The sequence below is a fragment of the Diplotaxodon limnothrissa genome, linkage group LG3, assembly GCF_057381915.1.
Source record: "Diplotaxodon limnothrissa isolate DT_005_m linkage group LG3, D_limnothrissa_male_GT1.1, whole genome shotgun sequence".
Classification (NCBI taxonomy): Eukaryota; Metazoa; Chordata; class Actinopteri; order Cichliformes; family Cichlidae; genus Diplotaxodon; species Diplotaxodon limnothrissa.
Genome location: NC_140598.1, coordinates 56,234,976 through 56,259,881, shown reverse-complemented (window position 1 = coordinate 56,259,881; position 24,906 = coordinate 56,234,976). Strand labels below are relative to the sequence as shown.

The 24,906-nt window shown below is 42.9% G+C and overlaps 1 protein-coding gene across 3 annotated transcripts in view; it reads left to right on the top strand.

Annotated features, from left to right (window-relative positions):
- The window catches only part of LOC146636642 (adhesion G protein-coupled receptor L3), a 268,557-nt gene that overhangs the window by 204,168 nt on the left and 39,483 nt on the right, over positions 1-24,906 (top strand). For all 3 annotated transcript variants that reach the window (XM_085349627.1, XM_085349626.1, XM_085349628.1), the window contains 4 exons: positions 4,477-4,599; positions 6,703-6,908; positions 9,920-10,096; positions 24,409-24,618. In XM_085349627.1, the coding sequence (XP_085205753.1) occupies positions 4,477-4,599; positions 6,703-6,908; positions 9,920-10,096; positions 24,409-24,618 (716 nt within the window). The remainder of the gene's footprint in view (positions 1-4,476; positions 4,600-6,702; positions 6,909-9,919; positions 10,097-24,408; positions 24,619-24,906) is intronic.

Here is a 24,906-nt window from a genome sequence, read left to right as displayed (position 1 = left end):
TAGCTAAGTTGAATAGGAATGTATCACAACCCCCTGGCCTTTACAAAAGCGCAGGAGAATGCTAATACAAAAGATTTTTTTTATGGGAAACCCTGGTATGAGAACAGATCCAAAGGCAGGATTAAATGTGGCCTCTTCGTAGCTTCCTGTTGGCTGTAACCTTTATCAAAGTCAGAGGTGTCACAGTCCGCTGATGTGAGATCATCAGCTGAATGCCTTATCGGCCTTAATTAAGTTTCTTTTTCTTACACTGAATCAATTTTTGTTTCAAGTTGAGATTCTCCACTACAGACTAATCTGCCTGCTAGTTCAAGTAGAACTCTGGATAGGCTGCCACTCCTGGCGAGTCGCATTATAACTGAGTGGCATTTAGCTGGCAGCGGATGTCTGGACTGATCGTAGCCGGCAGTCACCTCATTCAAACGGTGTTTTGGGTGAACTGGTGTGGCTCGCTTACTCGAGAAGGCGACCTGTAAGTGGAAAGGCTGTTGCAGAGGCCTGGGTTCGAGTCATTATCTGCGTGTCGCTCTCCCACTCGGCCCCTGCGTTACTGTTCTCCTGACTATCCTATCAATAAAGGCTAGGAAAAAAGACGTGATTGTTACTATTTTTCAGAACGCATTCCTCAAACTGATCATGTCGCCATCGTTAGAAAGCATAAAAAAAACGTAGCAGAGACATGTAAGTCAAAGAAATCCGTACCAAGCTGGCAACCGCCATCTTTTTGTCTTTGAGCCAAACATCACTGGTTAGGTGTCTGACTGCCGGCTGAGGCTCAGCAGGTAGAGCGGGTTGGCTACTAATTAGAAGGTCAGTGGATTGATCATTGACTCCTCCAGTCCGCACGCTGGAGTACCCTTGGGCAAGATACCGAACCTCAAGTTGCCCTTGAAGCATCCATCAGAGTGTGATAGTGTTTGTGTGTGTGTGAAGGTAAGAAAGCACTTCGAAGTCGATAAAAGTATGAATGCATGTATGAATGGGTGAATGGGACTTGTAGTGGAAGGCAATTTGAGTGCTGAAGTGAGTAGAAAGGCGCTGGATGAAAGTGTCTGTAGTACAACTTTAAAAAGTCCTATTTGAGCACCAATCCATTTACCATTGCACGCTCATGTGGTAGCACTTTGTCAATCAAAGTAGACACAGCCTAAAAGTGTCTCTTTTTTTCTATCCATTTTCAGTTTAAATGGGACTACAATTTACAAAATAAACATTATACTTTAATGAAAAAAACAAAAAAGACCCTCAACGAAAAAGAAATGTTTCCTAAGATTATATTTTTCACACACTTCTATGCATTTGGACATACTTTTTGAAACCAGAGTAGCCACCCCCTGCTGGCCGTTAGAAAGAATTCACCTCACTGGCCATCTTTTATCCACAGTTTGTGCTTTACATGAGAGGTCAGAGGTCGAGGCAATCTTGTGAATGCCATAACTTAAAAATGTGGTCACTTGGGATTTTCAAATTGAATCCTGGTGACCTTGACCTCAAGGTCAGAGGTCAACTTTTCTGAAAAACACCTAGGATTTTGACCTTTATACCACAGGTGCATCTACAAGGATGCTGAGGGGTGGCTCTGGTGAGTGCCAGTTTTTTTTTATAAGGATTAAGAAGAAGACGTAGGGTCTTACAGCTTTTCATTTGCTGTTTTCCTGCGGTTTCGGTTTTTACTGTAAGCTGGTCACTGCTTGTTGGACTGTCCCATTGTTTTTCCATCTCATGGAAGTCTGTAGGTGTCTAGATTACAATATAACCTATTAATACCATTTCCGTTACTGTTTCTTCAGCTTATACCAGATTTTACACATTTGCAGTGACATTTCTTTACAAGAGCTGCACAATCGTGGCTAAAACTGTAATCTCTTACATAAACGTCAGCATTGTTTACTTACACCCACAGCCTCTATTAATCCACACCGCACATTTAGAAATGTGCATTTGTGTAACTTCTTTTCTGTATTTCTACCGAGCTGTGAATCAGCAGACTCATCTCAGCGCTCTGGGAGTTAATTTGACATTTAGGAATGCCTAGACTTCACACAGGTCACCTGTACTTAAGAGAGGAGCACACTAGACTGCTTTATTAAATTGAATTGTATCATGCCGTAATAACTTTGATGGAACGAGATTTTTATTTGAGCCAGGCTCCTATCAGCAGCTCATTTTCCTCTGCTGCGTGACACCAGAGTCTTTGAACCATAAATTAGGAGCTCGGTGCTCGCTTCAGACACAACAGCTGTTGAACTGCTGCAGAAGCGAGCTTGTCTTGTCCCGTCGGTCTTTATTTTCTCCTTGCATCGTTCACTCTCTGTGCTCTTCAAGAGAAAAAGATTCCTCAGAATGAAGGTGTCTTTTTTTTTTAATAAAGCAAAGACAGCCTTTGTTGTTACAGTTTAGGGGAAAAACAACATTGCCATGTGTAAACTGTACACAGTCGCAACAGATAACTTCTTCTGTCAATGCTGAGTGAATCAAGTGAGGATGTGTTGTATTTAGAGCTCTTTGGCGATGCAGTGATTAATGCTGGCTTTTGGAAAACTGCTTTTCTTCATGTACCTATGAAGCATAAAAACTGATGAGAGAAGTTGTAAACGACCAGTAATGAATGGATTTGGATGACTTATGATTTTTAATCTAATATCTGTTACCATCACGAATGGGACATGTTATTACCTAATGCGAGCTTATCATGTGAAAAGTTTGATTGATCATCAGAGGAAACTTTGTTATGTTAGCATAGTTTGAAACTTTGGTGCTGATTAAAGAAGCAATAGATCTTTCTAGTTGAGTTGCCGGAGCATCAGCTAATAATAGCGTCAAAATGCAGCTCTAAAAAATGACTTTCTTTTGGAAAAATGCTGAAAAAGTGATGATTTCCTGCAGCGTTGTCTGCTACTCCCTCCACTATCCAGTGCAATCTGGCTTCCCTAAATATAAATCGGAGTAGCTTGTTGACGAGGCCAGATGTTTTTTCACCAGTTAAAGATGCTGATCAGTTTGTCCTATCCGGTGTTTAGGTGATGACGTATGAACCCTGTTTCCGGGTCGAAACTACTCTGCGTTTATTAATGCTGTTGTCTTTTTAGCGTGTTTTATTGCTTTGTATCTTGTTCTATTAAATCTCAACAAGCCCCTACAAAGTCAGTGATCACTGTTGGCCTCTCTCATTTTTTATTGTCACTGTTCATTTTAAACTCAGTTTTTAAAGCCTTACGATAACTACAGCCCAGCCCATGCAGCTGTATGTTAATGACTAAGCTTTTATTGTGGATGGATTATCTCAGTTGTTCTCCTGACTGAAGTTCAGTGCGTTTACAGGATTCTGTCATGTAATTGCATCTGTCCCAAACTATCAGGAACCCTCACATTAAAAAGTTAGCGTTCATCCTCCAGCTTCACTGTCTTTATGTTATGCTAACCATAGCTGTTTAGCTAGCCACCACATAGCACATCATTATATAAAGCTAATCCAACTTCAGTAACCCTACAAATGTCGCTGCTGTTTACTTTTCTGTCTTCAATTATGTTGGAAGTGATAGCAGAGCTGTACGTTTTAATTTTTTCAGAAATCTCTCGGTCAGAACATGCTATATCATGTTTAGGTGGGAACTAGCGAGCTAACGTCCGGCTAACTTCTCACTCTGTTAAAGTTAATAAACTCTGTTTTCATGGATGCCTGGATTTTAAACGTAATTGTTACACCTGGTAGAGCAGCCACATCGAACATTTTATTACAGATGAAATAATTTAGCCAGTGACTGTCTGTGATGCTGCAGTGTATGTTTTACTTTGGGACCTGAAGCAGAGGTTGAGGTTGGACCCGGAAAATGGCTAATGACGTCAGACTTAAAGACGGTTATCCATGAAGGGAGTTGCAAACCCTGGTGTTTATCTTTTTCTGGGGCCAGTGCTTCAAACTCAAGCCAAGTTTATTGCTTCTTTAACCATCTTTGCTCATGTCATCAATTAAAATGATAAAATTGCATTAGATAATACAACATGTCATTAAAATAAAGCAGTGATTGTTTGACTGTGTACATATTTTATGAAGACTTTTCAAAGTGTTCCCAAACTTTTGGGTACTGCTCTGCATGCTTATTTACGGGCTTGGAAAAACAAAAATTTGATACAATGATTCAGTCGGTTGCTTGTTGTTGTTCTTCCCAGGAGCCATTTTGTAAACCAGTCATGGAAGTCATAGAAAAGTCAAAAAAATAAGTAAAGTCAGCTTGGTTTGAATTGGGGAAAGGAACATCCAGCTCTGTGTCAAGGCTATAACTCTGAGATTTTTTATTAATGTTGTAAAAGAAGTGAGTCAGACTCAGCCAGTCTGCAAAATACTTTCCATGTACTCGATACTCTAGCTAAATTCTTAGTTGAGAGACAGGACCCCAGTGTCCAAAGCGGTTGCTGTAGCCCTCTATTGATTGCTTAATGTTGTTTGCTTGCTTGGGTTTGTTCTATTTTGTGCAGAGCTGGAGGTAGCGAGAATGAGCACAGATGGGAATTTGCCTGATCTGAAGTTCCCACAATCCGGAGGACAAGGCAACTCTATCCACCTCTCAGCGAACACACTGAAGCAGCACGGAAGAAACGGTAAGAAGTTCGACCTTTTGAATTTGCTTTTATTGCTCCCGTATTGTGGGTTTGAAGTGCAATCTTGGCTCATGCGCGCCTTCACTCTGTGTTTTATTATTCATGGTTATGATAAATTTAAGAGAAAAGTTTCAACTTTGCTACAATAGAAATATTGTTATGTTACTTGGCTTACGAGAGCTGCTGTAATTAATCAAAAATTCTTTTGCTGTTTGTCGTCTTTTCTTTTTTGCTTCTTCCACTTGTGTCATTGCATGGGCCTCCATTGGTTTTGGAGGAATTTTATCACAGATGCTGGTGAATAACTTTCGCTTTGCTTCCCCAGTCCTTTGTTGGTCTGCATATAAAGCGCTTAGATCTTTCTGCAGCCTCTGAATAAGACCCTGGCTGTTGAATTAGTTACATTCAAGCTCTGCCACTAAACTGTAAATGAGGCAGTTAGACTCTATACATAGATATCTTTGGGAGCAGTGTCGCCCCATTTTTAGACTTTTATTATCAGCTCATGCAAATCAGAATCGACTCAAGCTGCGTCCCCGTGTCTGTGCTGGATGACTAAGTCCATGTCCAGCCGTGCCCAGGCGGATCATTATAGCAGGGTGGCGAATATTTCCCCGATATGCAGTTCCACAGCACCCAAATTGTTTTCTTTTCATCAGAGTGAGTGATCTCAGACACGGCGGGAGGGAACTTTGAATGCACAAAAGTGAGACAGTAGGAGGCAATGGGGAGAGGAAAAAGGAGGAAATGATTAACAAGAAAAATGGTTGCCTTTGTCAGTGCCAATAGGAGTCCTGTTTTTTTTATTTAAGTCTGATGATTTCTGAATGATTTCTGCTTTTCTGCCTCGTGTGCAGCCATATTTGTAGCCCTGTCTGTTGTCTGTACTATGTGCTGCTCTGACTTCAGATTTAAGAAGCTTTGTTTAGTGAGTGGGTCCATTCGTTATCACTTTTAGCATTTTTCTAATTTGAGTGTGCTGTGTGAGCGGTATAAATAACACGACAGATTATCATGTGCATTGTTTTCACATTATGTAAGTAGTACTGCACCCTAGGTTTGTGGACACAATCCAAAAAAACATTGAGTATAAACCATTTTAAACTATAGTTCAGATACCTCGGCTCTCTGGTGCAAGAAAAGAAAGTGGCATCAACGGCGGAAGTACACTCAAGAATCGTTCAGGCGGCAGCGGCGGCTTTCGCCTCCCTCCGATGGTGCATCTGGAAGAAGACAAACGTCACCCTCATCACTAAATCCGCCTGTACTGCACACTGGTATTGCCCATTCTTCTCTATGGATCCGAGACCTGGGTCATAATCAAGCACGACCTCAACAAGCTCGAGGTCTTCCAAATGTGCTGTTTGCATCAGATTCTCAGTGTCGCTCGGTGACCGTCTCAGCCACAGCGTGGTATGTAGTCAGTGTCACCAGCAGCCCTCGATGGAAGAGCTGATCTAGAAGTGACGACTTCATCTGCCGCATGAGTGACCATCGCCTGCCATATCGCATTCTGCTGTAGCAGCACCCCACTGGAGACATGCGCCCAAGAAGAGTTGGATCAAGCAAATTGAAGATGATCTTAAACAACGACGTCTCATCCTCGATCAAGCAAAGGTCAAGGCCAGATATCACAAGGCCTGGAAGTGCATCGTTGACCAAGATGGAAACCCTACGGCACCCACTGCGACGTATTGGCTTCGGGCGACCTGTCCTCCTGACCGCCAGCTAGGGAAAAAAGAAGAAAGAAAGAAAGAAACTATAGTTCAATGTCTTTTCACGGGACATCTTTAAAGGGGACGGGACATGATTTAAAGCCACTGGTTGAGGAAGTTTTAGCCAATAGTCAAAGCACTCAATCATCACTGAAAGCGAGCAGGAAACTGTTTACTGTCTGAAAACATGTTTAGCTTGGAAGACTGGCCAGTGACTCTCCTATCAGTGCCCAGCCTTACTGTGTGTGTGTGTGTGTGTGTGTGTGTGTGTGTGTGTGTGTGTGTGTGTGTGTGTGTGTGTGTGTAAGATCTATTTTAAAATGAAGTGATACCCCATCCAGTGCGTTCTTTAATCAGTGCGAGACTGTTCATAACTGTCCTCTTGCAGGTGAAATCCGAATAGCGTTCGTCCTGTACAAGCACATCGGGGTCTATCTTTCAACTGAGAACGCCAGCATGAAGCTGGGCAGCGAAGCCCTGGCCACCAACTACTCTGTGATAGTCAACTCGCCGGTCATCACAGCCGCCATCAACAAGGACTCTAACAAAGTCTACCTCTCTGACCCGGTCATTTTCACCATTAGACATCTGCAGGTAATTCTGTGCGTCCGCATGTTTGTGTATCTGAGAGATGGGTTTCACTTTGATGTCAGTGCCTCTGATTTTTTTCATTCACGTACAAAAAATGCGCTCACACATTCACTTTCTTGATAGCACCTGTCATCACGATTTCCTCTATCACCGAAGCGCAACAAAACGTACAAATCCCATCACAAACCCGGGAAAATTAAGCGAATGTGAACAAGTTTTATTCAAGGAAAGGTGTGGAAAATTAAATTGTGGAAAACAACGTTGCTCACAGGGTGATGGCAAGAACACCTTGTTGTTTATTAGTTTGAACAGCAACCTGATCTCCTGAACAAATATCAGTCATATTCGGCCTCGATGGAGGCTGCTTAGTCATTGACTCTATTATCTTCTCCACACTCTGCTACCCTCAAAATATCCCTGTTTTGTCTGCAAACAGAGCCTTCAGCTATTACCGGAGATGTTGAGCAACCATAGCAGAATTGCGGCGGGTCTCGCGTGTGGGAGGGACCTGGAAGAAAGCTACAACAGCAGAAAAAAAAGGAAAAGGACCCAGAGCGCAGAGGGAGGGAGGGAATAAGAGAAAGGGACGATAGTTTATGGAAGTCAAAAATTAAGTGGTGGGGAAATGTCAGCGCAGTTATTGCTCTGACTCACCTGCCTTAAGTGTAATTTGTGATTTGGACTGTAGATTCACTAATTTTACTGTTGCTCTAATGTTAGGGTACTGGCGCTTTTTATACCCTTTTCTAGCTCAGATCAAGTCATTTCAATAAAAAGTGCCCTTTTGGAAAAGCTTCTCCTGCTTGTAGTCCTGCAGTGTGCCAAGAGAGCCGCCTCGTCTTTTCCTCACGTAAATGTGCCTTCGCCAAAATAAAAAGATTTATTTTTAAAGCAAATCTCGTCCTCATGAGGGGCTGTACAGTTAATCGCATGATAGTCGTGATTATAATCTCGTCTTCCTCCGTTAATTAAATTTGATTGGTTGCATTATTATATATAGTATTGACTGTTGCATCAAATCGAGAGCTCCCTGTTCTTGTAAACCAAACAGAGGTGCTGCTGAATGAGCTCTTCGTTTAACGGGTCTCTATTTGCTTATTATATTCTGGTGTGATAAAACTGTAAAGACTGTGATATGTGAGTACTACTCTGCTCATTTACAACTCCATATGTTTGTTCTTGGATTGCTTTTGCTCTGGGTGGGATATATTAGTGAGCAAGTGAACATTTTGTCCTCAGTGTTGATCTGTTAGCAGCAGAAGAAATGGCCAACTGTAAACATTTGAGGGAGTTTGACAAGGACCAAACTGTGATGGCCGGCGCCAGTCTGCAGTGGTGATTATCTATCAAAAAGGGCTCCAAGGAAGTGTAGGGGGCTGCATAGCTGTAGACGAGTCAGGGTGCCCGTGCTGACCTCTGTTCACCACCAAAACCATCAACAATGGTCACGTGAGCATAAGAACTGGATGCAGTGGAAGGACGTGTCCTGCTATGTTGAATCGTGTGTGTTGCTTACCTGGGGAACACCTGACACCAGGATGCATTATGCAATGTGATGCTTCAAACCTCGGGTCGTGCGTTAATGCAGATGTTACTTTGACACCACCTACAGAAGCACTGTTGTGGATCATGTGCACCCTTTCATAAAAACTGTATTCCCTGATAGTGGCCAGAAAGCAGAAATGGTTCAGGTATAATTTGAGGAGCACAACAACGAGTTTGAGGTGTTGATTTTGCCTCCAAATTCTGCAGATCTCGGTCCAATCGAGCATCTTTGGGATGTGCTGGACGAAGGAGTCGGATCCACAGATGTTCCACTTCACACCTTGCAGGATTTGTTGTTAACATCTTTGTGCCAAATACCACAGCAAAGCTTCAGGGGTCTCATGGAGTCCATGTCTCGACTGGTCAGGGCTGTTCTGGGAGTAAAATGGGAACCAGCACAGCATTAGGTATTGGTGTATTTATATGGGCCTTAGTACAGCTACAGTCCATCCACTGTGTGAAACAACTTGAGGTACATAGCAGCTTCATGTAAACCGAATCCAGCCACTGTATAGTGTAGGCATTACATTACTTCTATATTAGGCTTCCATACTAAATCCAAGGTACTTGTCTTATAGCTCTTCTAAGTTGAATCTAGCTCAACTTTGCCCTTGAAAATTAACATCTAAACCATGCGGTTTTGGATGACTGGTCTTCTGAGATGATGATGTGTCCTCTAGTTATGGTTTCGCTTCCTTGCCTCGCCACTTAATGGGACCAATTAAAGCCATTAATGGGACAGAGGGTCATCCTACCTCCTCTCCGTGTAATATTTAACGCAGGGTTTGGGTGTGTGAAGGGTAAACTCAATCAGCGGCAAATTTACATTCGCAGAGGATAAACGTTATTAGACTAATCACCCTGCAGCGTGTGAAACTATGAAAAGCTGCAGCATCGCCCAGCATCTCCAGCAAGAACGCAGACGCGTTTAACCTTGGAAGCTGAGGGTCGCTGTGGAAAGGATATCGTGCGTCTCTGTGTGCACGCTCGCTCTTTGTTTTCGTAGCTGCAAAAGAATTGGGCTCAAGAGGAAGAGGCTGTTGATGTGTCTATTTATCAGCAGCTGCGTTCTGTTGTGCTTGTCTGTTACTCAGCCTCGGTGTTGTGGGTGACTTTTATGAAATGGCGAGCAAGATGGCAGGGAGGCGTGCCCGTCATTAGGACCGGAGCCCGGCACAGACAGCAGTGGTGCCCATTAAGCTGTGGGGCAGCTCACTGTCACGCAGTGAAAGTTAAAGAGAAAGGTCAAAAAAGCACAATGGATGACAGGCAAGGGGGCCGCTTGATGCTTTATGACAGCAAAAACACCTGCTATTCACTTTACAATGGATATGGATTGCATTGGGGAGAAATTGGACCCTTTGTTTTTTTGAGGATGTTTGCTCTGAAAATAAAAGTAAAGCAGAAATAAGCCAAGCAAATGTGCGATTAACTTCAAATCCCTTTGCTGTCTTTCCCCCTCCGAACAGCAATCTGAGGAGAACTTCAACCCCAACTGTTCGTTCTGGAGCTACAGCAAGCGAACCATGACTGGTTACTGGTCGACGCAGGACTGCCGCTTGCTAGGCACCAACAGGACACACACCACATGCTCCTGTACACATCTGACCAACTTTGCTGTCCTCATGGCTCACGTGGATGTAAAGGTGAGCCTGTTTTTTTTAACTTGTTTAATCCTCAGAAACACATTGATCCGTCGTGGTTTACACAAGCGACTCCTTCCGACGTGGTTTGCTGGCGATAAAAAGCTGGTTCACGTCGTATAAAGTTGATATCTACGTTGGAGTTTATTATATGTTTTATACTTGCTTTGCTTTTCAATTTAGCGGGTAATCGACTGCCAGCTGTTTTCTGACCTTCACAAGGCTTTTGTCTGCTAACATTTAAAGTACCCGCATTCATACGCTTTTAAACAATGACCCTGTGTCAGTGCGTATTGATTGCAGCCATCTTAAATCTCCATTTGTGTGAAGTAACCCAATATGTGATGGCTCCACTGTGTTGTGTTGTTTTGGGTTTTGTGAGCAGCGGCTTTCAGAAATGCATTTTATGCTTTGCCTTCATAAATAATGATTTGTTTTTGGCCTTCAAGCCTTTGTTGAAGCTCTGTGAATGGGCCTTGGTCGATGTAGTGCTAAAAGACGTGTGTTTTCACCTGTCCTTGTACGGTCTCTCTCTTAAAAAACCTCACATGAGAGCTTCTCTCCACTTCAAAATTCCACTTTCGATTGTATTCCCGGAGGCAGTTAGCCTAGCGTAAAGACTGGAGGCTGCTATCCTGGCGTTGGACAAACTTAGAGGGGTTAATGGAAGCTGTACAAAAAAGTATAAAAGAATAGTGGAGTTGAGATTTTGGGTGACGTTAATACTGTGCATGTTGGAGCTGGCAAATAAAAAAACGTCTTTTTCCGTGTCCAGCCACGAAGGAAGCCATGTTTTAGTTCTGATGTTGACAGACAGCTTAATTATTTCTGTCACAGGAAGTTTAGGAGCTGACTGCTGACAGAGCAGAGTAGTTTTTGGTATCTGTTATGGCATCTGTCTCTTCAGAGTGTCTCTTATAATTCAGCGGCAGAAAAGAAATATACACTCTGTCTGCACCATTCCAGCTGGCCCCTGTCCATATAACCACTAGACCTTCCTTCACCTTCCCGTCTTTCCGAGTCTGATTCTATCTCGCTTTTTTATCGTAGTGACAGAGCATACATCTATGTTTTAAAAAACTAAACCATTATGCACATAATTTAAAAAGAAATGTTAAAAAAATGTTAAATCTTAAATGTAGAGGAATGTGGCATAACCTGAATTATTGAACATAGCTGACCAATACCACAGAATTAAAGTTATTAAGACTAATAAAAACATTTCTCTTGATATGTCAGTCATTCAGGTCTTGGTAGTCCTAAGTGTTTGAGCTGAAAGCAACTGGGCTTCTTTTATTGGTTCATGAAGACATTTGTACCCCTGTGAGGAATCTTGGAGTTATTTTTGTCAAGGACATGTCCCTTAGTGCGCATATTAAACAAATATGTAAGACTTCCTTAATTCATGTTTGCAATATCACTAAAATTAGAAACGTGATGCTGAAAAACTAGCTTGTGCATTTATTACTTTTAGACTTGACTGTTGCAGTTCATTATTATCAAATCGCTCTACAAACTCCCTGAAAAGACTTCAGTTGATCCAAAATGCTGCAGAGCATATTCCTCCCATATTATATTCTGTTCACTGGCTCCTTCCCCTCACATACAACATCTTGAATAATCAGGCTCCATCTTATCTTAAAGACTTCATAGTATCATATTATCCCAACAGAGCACTTTCCTCTCAGACTGCTGGCTTACTTGTGGTTCCTAGAGTATTTAAAAGTAGATGTAAAAGAAGGCAGAGGCTTCAGCTTCTGTGGAAACAGCTCCCAGTTTGGATTCGGTAGACAGACACCATCTCTACTTCTATGATTAGGCTTAAAACTTTCCAGTTTGATAAAGCTCATAGTTAGTGTTGGATCAGGTCACCCCGAACCACCCCTTGGTTATCGCCCCACACCCAACTGGTCACAGCAGATGGCCGCCCGTCCCTGAGCCTGGTTTTGCCAGAGGTTTCTTCCTGTTTTTCATCCCTACTGTTGTCAAGCGCTTGCTTATAGGTGTCGTTGTTGGGGTTTTCTCTGTATTATTGTCGGGTCTTTACCTTAATATAAAGCGCACTACGATTAGGGATGGGAATTTCACGATTCCGATTCCATTTTCGATTCTGTTGAACGATTCGATTCTTTATCGATTCTTGTTTTTAAAAAAGGAGAACACACAGGCCGATTAGCTTAGAATTTTGTTTTATATCTTCTCTTTGAACAAGATAGAAATTTAGGAGTAACATGGCCTTACAAACCCAACAGTGAGATCTTAAGAGATCCACAGCCTACAGCTCTTCAATGGGGTGTCACAGGGTCCCCAGGAAAAAAATTGTAAATGTAAAATAATAAAATAAATATTCTTCAGTAGCAATAATTACAATTACAGAAGAATATCCAGTAATGTCCCTGCCATCATGGTCACCTAAATGCACACTAATGGCAGGTTTTGTAATAAGGCAGATCGCGCTAACATAATATGCACTGTTAGTTTACCTGCCGCATTAACGGAAGAGGACGTGCAAACGTTACCGCTGCTGCTGGGTTGAGATTCACGAGTCTGGAGCGGAATTAAAAACACGACATTCATTTAAGGTCATCGCGTGTTCTGTGAGCAAATGCTTTTGCATATTCGTAGTGTTTCCTCCCTGAAATGAAAAAGTATAACCAAACTTTTGAGCGTTTGTGCCACTTAGGCGCCATGTTTCCTGCCAGGTAAATGACGCTCCGCAACGTGGTGACGTCATTCGAGGCGACTGAAATCGATCGTTTGCAAAAATGGCAAACAATTCCAATTAATTGAAACAGTGGGAACAGGTTCTCAACAAGAACTGGTTTTCGATTCCCATCCCTAACTACGATGACTGTTGGTGCCATATAAATAAAATTGATTTTATATTTGCTTCACAACCAAGAGGCTTCTTTAGTTCTAAAAGCCATTGTGGTGTCCCAGGTTTTGAACCTCTGGTGGGTGTGGGTCATTATGGTCACAGAAGCAAATGATAAAATTGACTTTATGAACTAGAAGAAGGGAAGGATGTTGTACCTTCAAACATTCTCAAGAAAAATATATTTTATGTGATTTATTAAATAAGAATAGCGATAAAGTTAATACTCTTCTGTCAACAAATTGTAGTATGCCAATCCCCATGGCATCTGCAACTTCTTGTAGAGGTTTTCAACAGTTCTGACAACAGCTCGCTAAAAAAGTTTGACCACTTTTCCGAGCACAATTCCTTCAGATACAAGATGCCTGAGGGTTATGTTGCATGTACAGCCGGTTTCAAATCTCACCACAGGCTTTAAATAAAAAAAATTTTTACTGAGCAGGCCATTTCCTTAGCCCTCTCTTTCTTCCTTTTTTGCAACTATTCCTCAGTGAATGTGCTTGTGTTCTTAGGATCATTATGTGTTTCCGCTTTCAGGTTCAGCTTCAACTTTTGAATTTATTTTCAAGGACTCTTCATTATACTTCAGAATTCTTAGCGTTCGTCACCCGGGGGAGGCGTCCGTGTCAATGCCTCTCTGAAGACACGCCCGCATATCAAGAAGTCAAAGGCTATTCACTAGAAACGCTTCCTGTGCTCAGAGAAATGTTACGTTTAAAAATCTGTGTTTGCTGATGTGTGTTTCACAGAGAGATTCGCAGCAAAGGCAGAGAAAGACCAGTGATTATAATGTTTAATGCAGATAATATCTCTTCTGGAATATTTTGGGGGCCTCTTTATTTTCTCTTTGTCTCTTTGTGCTCAAAGGAAAGGTTGTTTTCTTTTTCCCGTCCACTCCAACAAGATGTAAGGGGCCATTTGTACATCTTTTTCACAATCTAGTACCAATTTCATGCATTTTCAAGGTTCTCCTCCCAAATAGCGGTTTTGGCATCTGAGGAGCACCGCAAAATTGCTGTGCCAAAAGTTGGAACTGATAAATGGATATGGTAGACACTACTGCAACAACTTCTCCAAAAATTGGCAGGTGCAGCGTCCACCACGATTCTTATTCCCACTAAAATGACACCAACCTCTGCAAAGTATTGCTACGTAACATTTGATTCTCAATCCTATCAAAGTGATGGCTGCTTCTCAGACTGCACAAAAGTAGAATTGGCTCTCCGCCTGCACCACTCTTTCACTCTTTTTTCTTTTTGAGGCTTTGGGAATGTATTGGCAGGTTTCCTGCTGCTGTAGATGAAACAGGAAGCAGGAAACTGACATGTCATTATATTTGACACAAGCTACAGGTTGAGTCATCTTGTATTTTTCTGATACATCATTGTTTTTTTGCACGTGATCTTCACCAACCCTCTTTAAAAGATTAACCTATATTTTAATTAGGTAGCTTTTTGGAGAGAGCATAACTTAAAAAAAAAAAAAAACTGCAAGCTGGAGGTGGTGGCTTTCCACACATCCAAATACTTTTTAAAATTAAAATAGTAGTCCATTAAATACGAGTTTCCTGTGCAGCAAATTTGAACCCACAAATAAAACAAACGCCGACTAAAGAAACGGGCAGAAACATTAAGAAGTAAAGCCTTTCATACACTGGAAGTGTAAAATCGTGATACAGCTTCAACTCCTGGATCAAACCATGAAATTTTCCCTGCTGCTGCTTTCTTGAGAGAATTCGATGAACCCAGAATCTCAGTTTCTTCCTTTTCTTGTGGAGAAATGTCTCGACCAGCTCGCCGTGGCTTGATGTCGACTTTTTTCACAGTGTTTTTTTTGTTGTTGTTGTTGTTGTTTTTTTGTTAGGACAAATTTTTGGCAAAAATACAACATGTTCAGTTTGTATATATGTTACATGACAAGTTTGGATACAAAGTTTAGATATTAGAACACAGAGCAGCAATTCCTATTGAGACAGCACATCCCGAGCAGCGCAGGCACCCAGGAAGAGGATCTCACAGCAGGCCTCAAGCTGATGGAAAGCAGGCACACCTAAAATCCAGCAAGTACACCGGCTGGCACAACCAGGGCGCTGGCTCGTACACCCAATGGCATCTGCACCATATTGGTGGAGAATAGTCGTCAGTGATTGTTTTTGAAGGAGAAGGGTTCACACTGCACGTTGGAGTATCATGTAATACCATCATGTCCTATCTTTTGGCTCTCACGTGTCATAAAATGCTGTCTTTGTTTGGTGTTCTGCTTCTAAGGGTGATTTTTTTAATAAGAGAAAGTGGCTAAGTCACCATGTTTTGGTTTTTTTTTTCTTCTCACTACACACATAACCCACACAGTCTTGTATGGTGTGGTTTACTTCTAGCTAGAGAGAGCCACTGTTTGTCACTCAGCAGCATGACTTTTGGACCCACTAAGCTCCCTGCAGGGTGAGTCTGGAATAGTGAGGGAGCCACGAAGAATGGGAGCCTTCACGCAATGAAAGCAAAGCAGCAGAAAAAAAGAGAAGAAAGGGATGCAGTAAAAGGAGCTCTTTCAGTCAAGGCAATCACTAACATTTTGGAAAGCTTGGCTTGCTTGTGGCACTGCGTTCAGCCGCGGAAAGTGGACAGTAGTTACACCCCGGCTTTGAGTGATAGTGTTTTTTTCCACCCTGCCCTATTCTTTATCTTTTCTACTTGTACGTTATAAAAGGCGGCTTGTTCCAAGGTGGCTCTGAATTGAAGCCACGGAGGCTTTTTATTTGACAAACTGTCACCGTGCTGGATCTGAGAACACTCTGAATGGAGGGGGGGGGGGGGAAATAGGCAGTGTGTGCACGCGCGACTGGATGTGTGCAAGAAAGAGGCAGAGAAAGAAATTTCATAAACTGAAGAGACTATCTGTTTTTGTATCCATGGCAACAGGACATACCACTGCTCATCTTTGCATTGTTATTACTCATTACCCTCAGAGCCACAGATTGTTTTTGCCTTGTTTATTTCTCAGTAGCATCGCCAAAGCAAAAGGAGGGAAAAAAGAGAGGGAGATCGGCAAGTTGTAATTACAATTTTTCCTTTTGAGGATGGAGACTCACTGCAGTATCGCCATCATCATTAACACCCCCCCTCCATGCATGCACACTAGCCAGAAATAATGAGCCTTACATCCACAGACCCACACGTTGGGCCTTAATAAACTGTCATCGGTATCGGCGTTACATTTATAACCCCAAGTTATGATTGCATTCAAAATCTGCACGCGTCAAATTAGAAGAGGCGAAATGTTTCTGCTTGCCCGTCTGACATTATGAATGCTGTCATTTTTTGTCCTTGACAGCGGTTTGAAGTTGCTGCATGCTTTCGGATGTGCCCAGCAGAATTTCAATGTGGGCTTTCTTTGTTTTGTTTTTATGTTTTTTCCCGTAAAACTCAAATCTGGTTAAAAAAAAAAGTAATACACTGACTTCATTTTATTTTAATGTAGGGCTATTCCTCAAGTGATACATTGTTTCAAAATAGCAATCATAATACAATTTGTATGTAATTTTACTCGACACGTGATACAGTCTTTGGTGTCACTCCTTTTAGGCCAAGCATTTGTTACAAAAGCGATACATGTGCACTCTTTTACTTTTCGGTGTAAGAGTGACACATTGTAATCACGCTCAACTTGACCATGATGAGTGTGGTCAACGTAAATTTGTATCCACCACTGGAATCTACTGAACAGTATGCGTGGTTAGTAGACACTCTCAGCAGTTTATTCCAGACTGTCTCTCATTGGGATTCATTATTTTTGAAGTCAATTAGTTCCTTAGACTAATTCAGATATTGTGCATTCTGAATCACTGAAGAAAATGAGCAAGCCAGCACGCAGAGGCCCAACTGTTTCTAGTGCTTCTGGTCAAATGTTCCCAAAAGGGGCCCAATAATGCTTATTTCCATAGTCCACTGTAAGCGATTTGTTCACTGGGTATCACTTTGTAGATGACCACCCAATGCTACCACACACACTAAGGCTCCAGTTGACCCCTTAATATATTTACCAGCCTGCCCTATGTCAGTCAGCAGTATCACTTTCATTGTCAGTTGTTTTATTTTCGCTCATTTCTCCAGCCTTTATTTGGCCCGTCGTAGCAGAATGTCAGTCACATGGTCTCTGGTTGTTGCTAGTTGCTCCGTGTGTAGACGCCGGTCTCCCCGGGCGTCTGTCTGGAATGAAAAAAGCGTGTGTGTTTAAGAAATAAAAGAAAAATGTGGGGCAGAAAAACATTGGAGGACAAATCGAATGTGCACAAATGTGCGTCGCCCTGCTAAGTAACACGGACGCCGTCCGACCGGGCCGCCCTTGCGCCGCAGTGAGTAAATTTCAGAGTAAATTACGTCTGCCCACTTTAGAGACCCTTACATGGAGTCCCATCAAGCCGGCTTGTTGTTGTAAGGCTAGGCGCAGAGGCACTGTAGATCACATCATTTGCCACCCTGCCTGGGCAGACCCCCCCTCCACCTGCAGTAAAAGGAACTTTTCAGCAGAGACTTTGTGTTTGGCGACGTCTCAGTCATCATCCACCTCCCAGAACAAAGAAATCATCCCGCAGTAAATCCATCACCCAGGTGTAGATACATTCCCTGCTCCTACTCTCGGTTTCTATAGCTTTGTCTCTTTTTCTCTCTTCTTCTTCCTTTGCTGTTTCTTTCTCTCTGACCGGGCCCCTCTTCAATTGAAGGTGAGATTGTGATGGATAGAGGCTGCAGTCGCTGCACAGCCAGCTAGCCCGGGAGACCTCGGGGTCCTCTCGCAATGCACCATGGCCGGTACCACCCACTGCATCGATGGCTCTGTCGCACGTCGGGCTGAAAACAAGACTAATGTGTCACGCACCGCACACCGCAGAGCATGCAAGCGCAAACATCGGCATCTGTTGACACCTTCTGCATAAGCGTCCTTCTAAAGTATAAGGAAATCAGCCTTAGTTTCACACGTCTCCTCTGTCTTGTCAGTAAGAGCATCCACTGTTGTTACAGGCTACAAGGGGAATGGGAAAACACAGATGAGCTCCCCTTTAAGAGACAATTACATGATAATAACTGATAATTTTATGAAGTTGCGCACAAATGAAGCTTGTAGTCAGTCATCTGCTGCCAGTCAATTCTTCACATCACTTCTTCCTTGCCACACTGTCAAACTCAGTGCTGTCATTATTGCTTTAGTCCAATCACCTTCTTGTCCACCTTCTTTGAGCCAATCAGCTTCCACTTTGCTTACTTTAAATCTCAATGCTCTTCCATCATTCTCCCTTTCATATTTTCTTCCTGCAACCCACCTCCTCTCAATCTCCATTTAACCAATGTCACTCATCCAAACTTCCATCTCCATCTTCACCACCACCAGCGTCTAGACCAATCTAAGTGCCCTAATTCCAGTCACCGTTGGGTTTCTGTTCTGCCACGATGGGTCATCGGACTCTAATCGCCAAATAGATTAATTAATTTCTCTGTCTTAATAAATCATGTTCAGTTCTTCCAAATGAGCTCTCCTCAATGAACTAAATTAAGGCCTCCTTGATTTAAGGAGTTAACACGCAGCGTATATGTCAGAAATGGGAGAAACGGGTAGCTGCGACTAAGATTATCACAAGGGCATCGAGCGCTGTCAGTGCTGTATGCGCTACCACTTAAGTTTGCTAATTTGGGTCTATCTGGCCACAGAGCTGATTCCTTTGACTGATTCTGCAATCCGAGCAGAGAAACGCCGTTGGCCACATAAACAAATTAAAAGCGTTCTCACAGACGGCGTCTGCGTGTGAGAGATTACGCGTCGCTTGTATCTTTTCAGAACGATTGCAGAAAAGCTTTTGGAGGAATTGACGCAAATGAGTTTACTTTGATGAGACTTCGCAAGGATAACTCTAACCTTGAGATGCAACCCTCACTGAGCCTCAAGACATTCACCGCAATTAATAAATTCATTCTACTCAACTTCATAAAGAAGACAGGGTTTAGCTGCTTCTCATAGCAGCGCTGAGCTTGGACACCCCGTTAAAATTTCAAATGAATCATCTGACCGCCATAGTACTTGTTAGCACTGGCGGCTCCAGTTGGTTTTCGGTTACATGTTGCTTTGTTGTTGTATAAACCAATCTAGTAGGTCAGTTGGTCTCACTATTGAAGAATCAACATACGATTGCTAAGCGATGACGTATCAACCTGCTTCTGACTCCAAGCTCCTGCTGCGTTCATCAAGGCTGTTAGCTCTTTAATGTGTTGTAATGCTCTGTATCTTATTTTAGTTAGTATAAACAAGCCCCTGAAAACTGACTTTTTATTAGCCCTGTCCATGTGCTACACATCTTTAAGCTCAGTTTTTAAAACCTTATGACGTAACTGCAACCAATGGGCTCAAAGTTTACCAGACACCAAATATTTAAATGCTTAAGAAAAGAGTCACTCTGAGGCTAATTAAGATTTCAATCGTGAGTTATCTAAACCATGCAGCAGCAGATTAATGACTAACCTTGTGCTCTGGATGGATCGTCTCAGGCGTTCTGGATGGAGACTATCTGAGACTGTCTGGATGGATCGTCTCAGAAGTTCCTGATGGCCAGAGACAAATGCAGTCATATGGCAGGAAAAACCCTAAACGTCGACCAAACTTCAGTCTACAGAACACCCGAGACCGGCGGTGTCGAACTCCAGGCAGGTTTTAGATACGTCCTCGATCCAACACAGCTGATTTAAATAGCTAAACTGCCCCCTCAACATGTCTTGAAGTTCTCCGGAGGCCTGGTAATGAACTAATCATTTGATTCAGGTGTGTTGACCCAGGGTGAGATCTAAAACCTGCAGGACACCGGCCCCCGAGACCTGGAGTTTGACACCCCTGGTCTCAGGTGTTCTCTCGACTGAAGTTTGGTCCGTGTTCAGTGTTTTTCCTGCCATATGACTGCATTTGTCTCCGTCAATCAGGAACAATCACATTAACTTCTGCTTAAGGGTAAATTTAACGCTCATCCCCCATACTCTCTATGCTAATATGTAACCATCTGCTTGCTAGTGGTAAATGCAAAGTCAGAAGTTTTTTAATATAGGCTTAAACACCCCAGCTCAAAGAATATACACCTGTAGGCCATTATTTGCGTAGTAAATGTATGTGCTAAGATAAGCCCGTGTGAGCCATTGAGATAGTAGTAAGTGTCACTATTCCCAACAGACCAGTAAGTATAAATCAGTGACACATCCCACTGGATGATGGAGAGGGTGATATTTAGGCAACATTCATCACTGTCATTATAGAACATCTCCATGCTTACACCATCAGACAGCAACTATGATGATGCAGCCAAGGTTCGCCGTGTATTTTATGGAGCAACAAAGGAAGTATGGTACAGCACTGTACAAGAGAGCAGTGGTTCAAAATAAATCTATTTATATGTTTAAGGCGCAGATGGAGAGAAGAGAAACCATGTTAACTTCCATAGCAACTCAAAGTCACGCTTGGACGTTATATCATAGTTATTGTAGCCTAGAACACAGTGTGACATTCGGTGCATGTGCTGAATGTCAACTCCCGCTACGCGAGCCGGAATCTCTCTCCCCCTCTTTTAAATGTGACGAATTTGCCGAGAGCCCTGATTCATGTGCCCTCTCCGCAACTGTTTCTCATCCCCGTGCAGATCATAAATCCTTGGTCGTACCGTAGGTGAACTTGTCACATGACTCCCCGCAGTGGGGCCACTACCCCATAGCGCAACTGTCTGCCCTGCCTGACTGCGTTTCATGAGTCAGAGCCCAGCTCTGGAGGCATATGGGGAGATTTATGCATTTTAATTGGATTGGCTTCGTGGCCCCACAGTAAGAGCGGTTATTTGAGGTATGAAGGATTGACACTCTGCTCTTGTCACTGCTCCTTACCTCCTCCACATCATTTCAGAGGCTGGTTTCCGGCTTCTGACACAGGATTCAATTCAGTTTTATTTATATAGCGTAAAATCACAACCACAGTCCCTTCCGGGCACTTTATATTGTGAGGTAAAGCGCCTGCAATAACAGAGAGAAAACTAAAAATGAAGCAAACCCTTTGAGCAAGCACTTGGCAACAGTGGGAAGGAAGAACTCAATTTTAACAGGTAGAAACCTCCAGAAAAACCAGCTCAGGGAGGGGCAGCTATCTGCCACGACTAGTTTAGGGGTGAGGGGAGGGAGACAGGACTCATGACACACTGTGGAAAAGAGTCAGAGAAGAATAACTAATGATTAAATACAAAGCGGTGTATAAAAACACAGAGGGTAAAAAATGTGAGGGACTCGGCGCTTAATTATGTCATCATAATAAAGCGCATGTGATGTGACGTCAAGTTAAGACGGCTCGGCCATTATTACCGATGCATTGTTGTGTGTGCCCTTTTGTGTAACACTGCTAGAGCTCCCACAAACCTTATTTTGTGTTGTGCGCACCCGGGCGTCTGTCTGGAATGAAAAAAGCGTGTGTGTTTAAGACATAAAAGAAAAATGTGGGGCAGAAAAACATTGGAGGACAAATCGAATGTGCACAAATGTGCGTCGCCCTGCTAAGTAACACGGACGCCGTCCGACCGGGCCGCCCTTGCGCCGCAGTGAGTAAATTTCAGAGTAAATTACGTCTGCCCACTTTAGAGACCCTTACAAGCCGGCTTGTTGTTGTAAGGCTAGGCGCAGAGGCACTGTAGATCACATCATTTGCCACCCTGCCTGGGCAGACCCCCCCTCCACCTGCAGTAAAAGGAACTTTTCAGCAGAGACTTTGTGTTTGGCGACGTCTCAGTAATCATCCACCTCCCAGAACAAAGAAATCATCCCGCAGTAAATCCATCACCCAGGTGTAGATACATTCCCTGCTCCTACTCTCGGTTTCTATAGCTTTGTCTCTTTTTCTCTCTTCTTCTTCCTTTGCTGTTTCTTTCTCTCTGACCGGGCCCCTCTTCAATTGAAGGTGAGATTGTGATGGATAGAGGCTGCAGTCGCTGCACAGCCAGCTAGCCCAGGAGACCTCGGGGTCCTCTCGCAATGCACCATGGCCGGTACCACCCACTGCATCGACGGCTCTGTCGCACGTCGGGCTGAAAACAAGACTAACGCACCGCACACCGCAGAGCATGCAAGCGCAAACATCGGCATCTGTTGACACCTTCTGCATAAGCGTCCTTCTAAAGTATAAGGAAATCAGCCTTAGTTTCACACATACACATCTCCTGTATACAACATCTTGCCAGCCCCACTCCTCCCCCAATCCACCCCTCCAACATATACACAACGGCTCATCAGGCAGGAAAATCAAAAGAGCGCTCTCCCCAGACTCAAGGAGCACTGCGGCTGTTATTGTACCAGAGCCTGTTAATGATCAGCATCTGTTCCCCTCTCTGCTAGTATTAGCTGAGCTGCTACTAAACAAGGCTTCTTTGTGATTCTGCATCACCTAAGCTTCCTCAGCCTTACCTGACTCAGAAGTTGGTCTGTCACCCCCATCCTGGCTCGAACTCTTCTGCTGACCGTGCTCGAAAAGTTTGATTTTGAGACTCATCTGAGTGACGTATTAGGCATATGCCTCTTGTAGGGTGATTGCTCAGTGTATGCAAATATTTACTTGCTGCGCTGTAGCTCAAAGTCGTATGTTTAGTTGCTGCAGGCCAATGTATGCATGCACAGCCTTTGATAACAGACAGCTAGGTGGTTATATACAATGTCAGTGCTTGCACAGTTGGCTTAGTTTTTAGCTGTGGTCTTGTTAACAGCCCATCAATGCAAATTTACCGTCTGCACTTAAATGTAAGTGACATTTAAAATAATGCCTGTTTGATCTTCATTAGCATTCAGACGTAATCTTTAAGTCAAGACTCAAAAGTTCCACCCAGACATTTTTTTGACCCCCGTCAGGAGCGACAGCCGGCTGTGAGGTTGGCAGATTTCTTTTAAATTAACAGCCCACCTTTCAAACTTGCACTTTATCCCCTCCCCCCTCCTCTATTTATTTTTGAATCAATGCCCGGCAGTCCCGAGAAAGAGGACAATCCCTTCGGGAAATATAGAAGCCACAGTAGCTGATCATTATGTTTTGATGCAGTAATTATGTTTAGTTATTAAATCAAGATGTTGCTCTCTGAACCACACGCTTTACATATAGATGGTGTCTGTTTTTGGAAAGTCTGCTTCTCCTCGCTGGTAGCGGAGTTATCAGAATAATGGCATTTTCCTTCTCCTGATTCCAGATGGGATTGCACTGGAAATCACTCATGCGGGCTTTGTTAGATGCTGTATCTTCGGAGCCACGGCTCACAACATTGCTCCAAGGCCCATCGGCCTTGTTAGCATGCTTTTATTAGCACTGACCATTATGTTTCAATTGAGTCTGTTTAATGGGATTTTGAATGGTACATTATTTAGCTTTCACTCTTAGTAGATGGTTATAATTGAAATGAAATGCCAGTGAACAGAGTTTGGAATGAAAGAAGATAATGTTCCTCTACCGTTAGCTGTTTTAGCCATTTGTCCATTACGTTTAGCTAACTTTCAGCTAAATGTTTCAGTGTGTCAGGTGTTACAGCCGACTCTATGTGGAAATAAATTAAATAAGTGTAACGGTTGGGACGTTATTGAGAAGTGTTTGAGGCATCACCGGTTTGTTTGGGTTTTTGGTTCGTTCTAACTGAGATCAAATAACTCAACCATCCTGCAGATTCTGCTGTTTTAGTCGACTTTGCCTTTTCCTACTCCTGTCCAATCATCCCTTATGTGCACTTGCCTTTTATGGGCTGATGTAAATTCCCTTTCGTGACTACAGGAGAATAACTGTTGATTCTTATCTCTACCGCTAAAGCCTGAATTTACTGTCAGCAAACGGCTTTTTAGTGCCCAAAACTGGCTGTGGTGGCAAATTACTTTGTGAAAAGGGAAAATTATCTAAAAGCAACAGTGAAAGTCATTGACCATGTAGTGGTTTGATTGAATTCCTGTTGTGCTGGTCTACGACACCTGTGGCCCTTTGCGCGGCTCACTTTGTTTCACTTTGTTGCCCGACCAAAATGAAACAACGGGGGGGGCATTTTAAATTGATTCACACTGACTAATTCATGATTCATTTCTGCCACCTGTGGCTTGTGGGTAGTGGTTTATTGGCTGGTGGAGTGAATGCACTTTACCCCACGAAACAATAATGAAAATAAAAGCTTCAGGATTGTCGCTGGTATTCACGGTTATTGTTGTTGTTTTCACCACAGATTTTTTTTGTCTTGCCTTTACCAGTAAAATCTATATCAATATAAAAGAAGCGGTCTTGGCAAACATCAAAATGCTTCTTGAGAAGATGAAAAATAACTCAAAATTTCTTTGTTTTGTGTTGTTTTTTTTCTTTGATGACATGACCAACAGTGGACTGGCCTTGGTTTTATCGGTTTCTCTCATCACTTTTGTTGCAGAACACCAACCCTGTTCACGAAATGCTTCTAGACGTCATTACTTGGGTTGGCATCCTCCTGTCGCTGGTCTGCCTGCTCATCAGCCTTTTCACCTTCTGCTTCTTCCGTGGCCTCCAGAGCGATCGCAACACCATCCATAAAAACCTGTGCATCAGTCTGTTCATTGCCGAGTCCCTCTTTCTGGTGGGGATAAATCGGGGTGACCAGCCGGTAAGATTATCACAACGTTGCTTTATTTCTTTGTTGTGTGCTCGCAGTTAGAATGCAGATCAAGCTAGGACACATCAATGATCAATATAAGATGTTTCAAAATGTTAATAATCGATAGTTATGTTTTGTGTAATAAGTGAGCAATGATGTTGAATTCGGTGTGATGGTGGGAGGATTTTATTCATCTTGTACATAATTATCATTCTGTTCAAATTTCCAGTGTTCACACTGTAAGCGACAAGCTTTATTAATAGCCAAGCACAGGTAGCAACAGTACTCTGCAAAGGT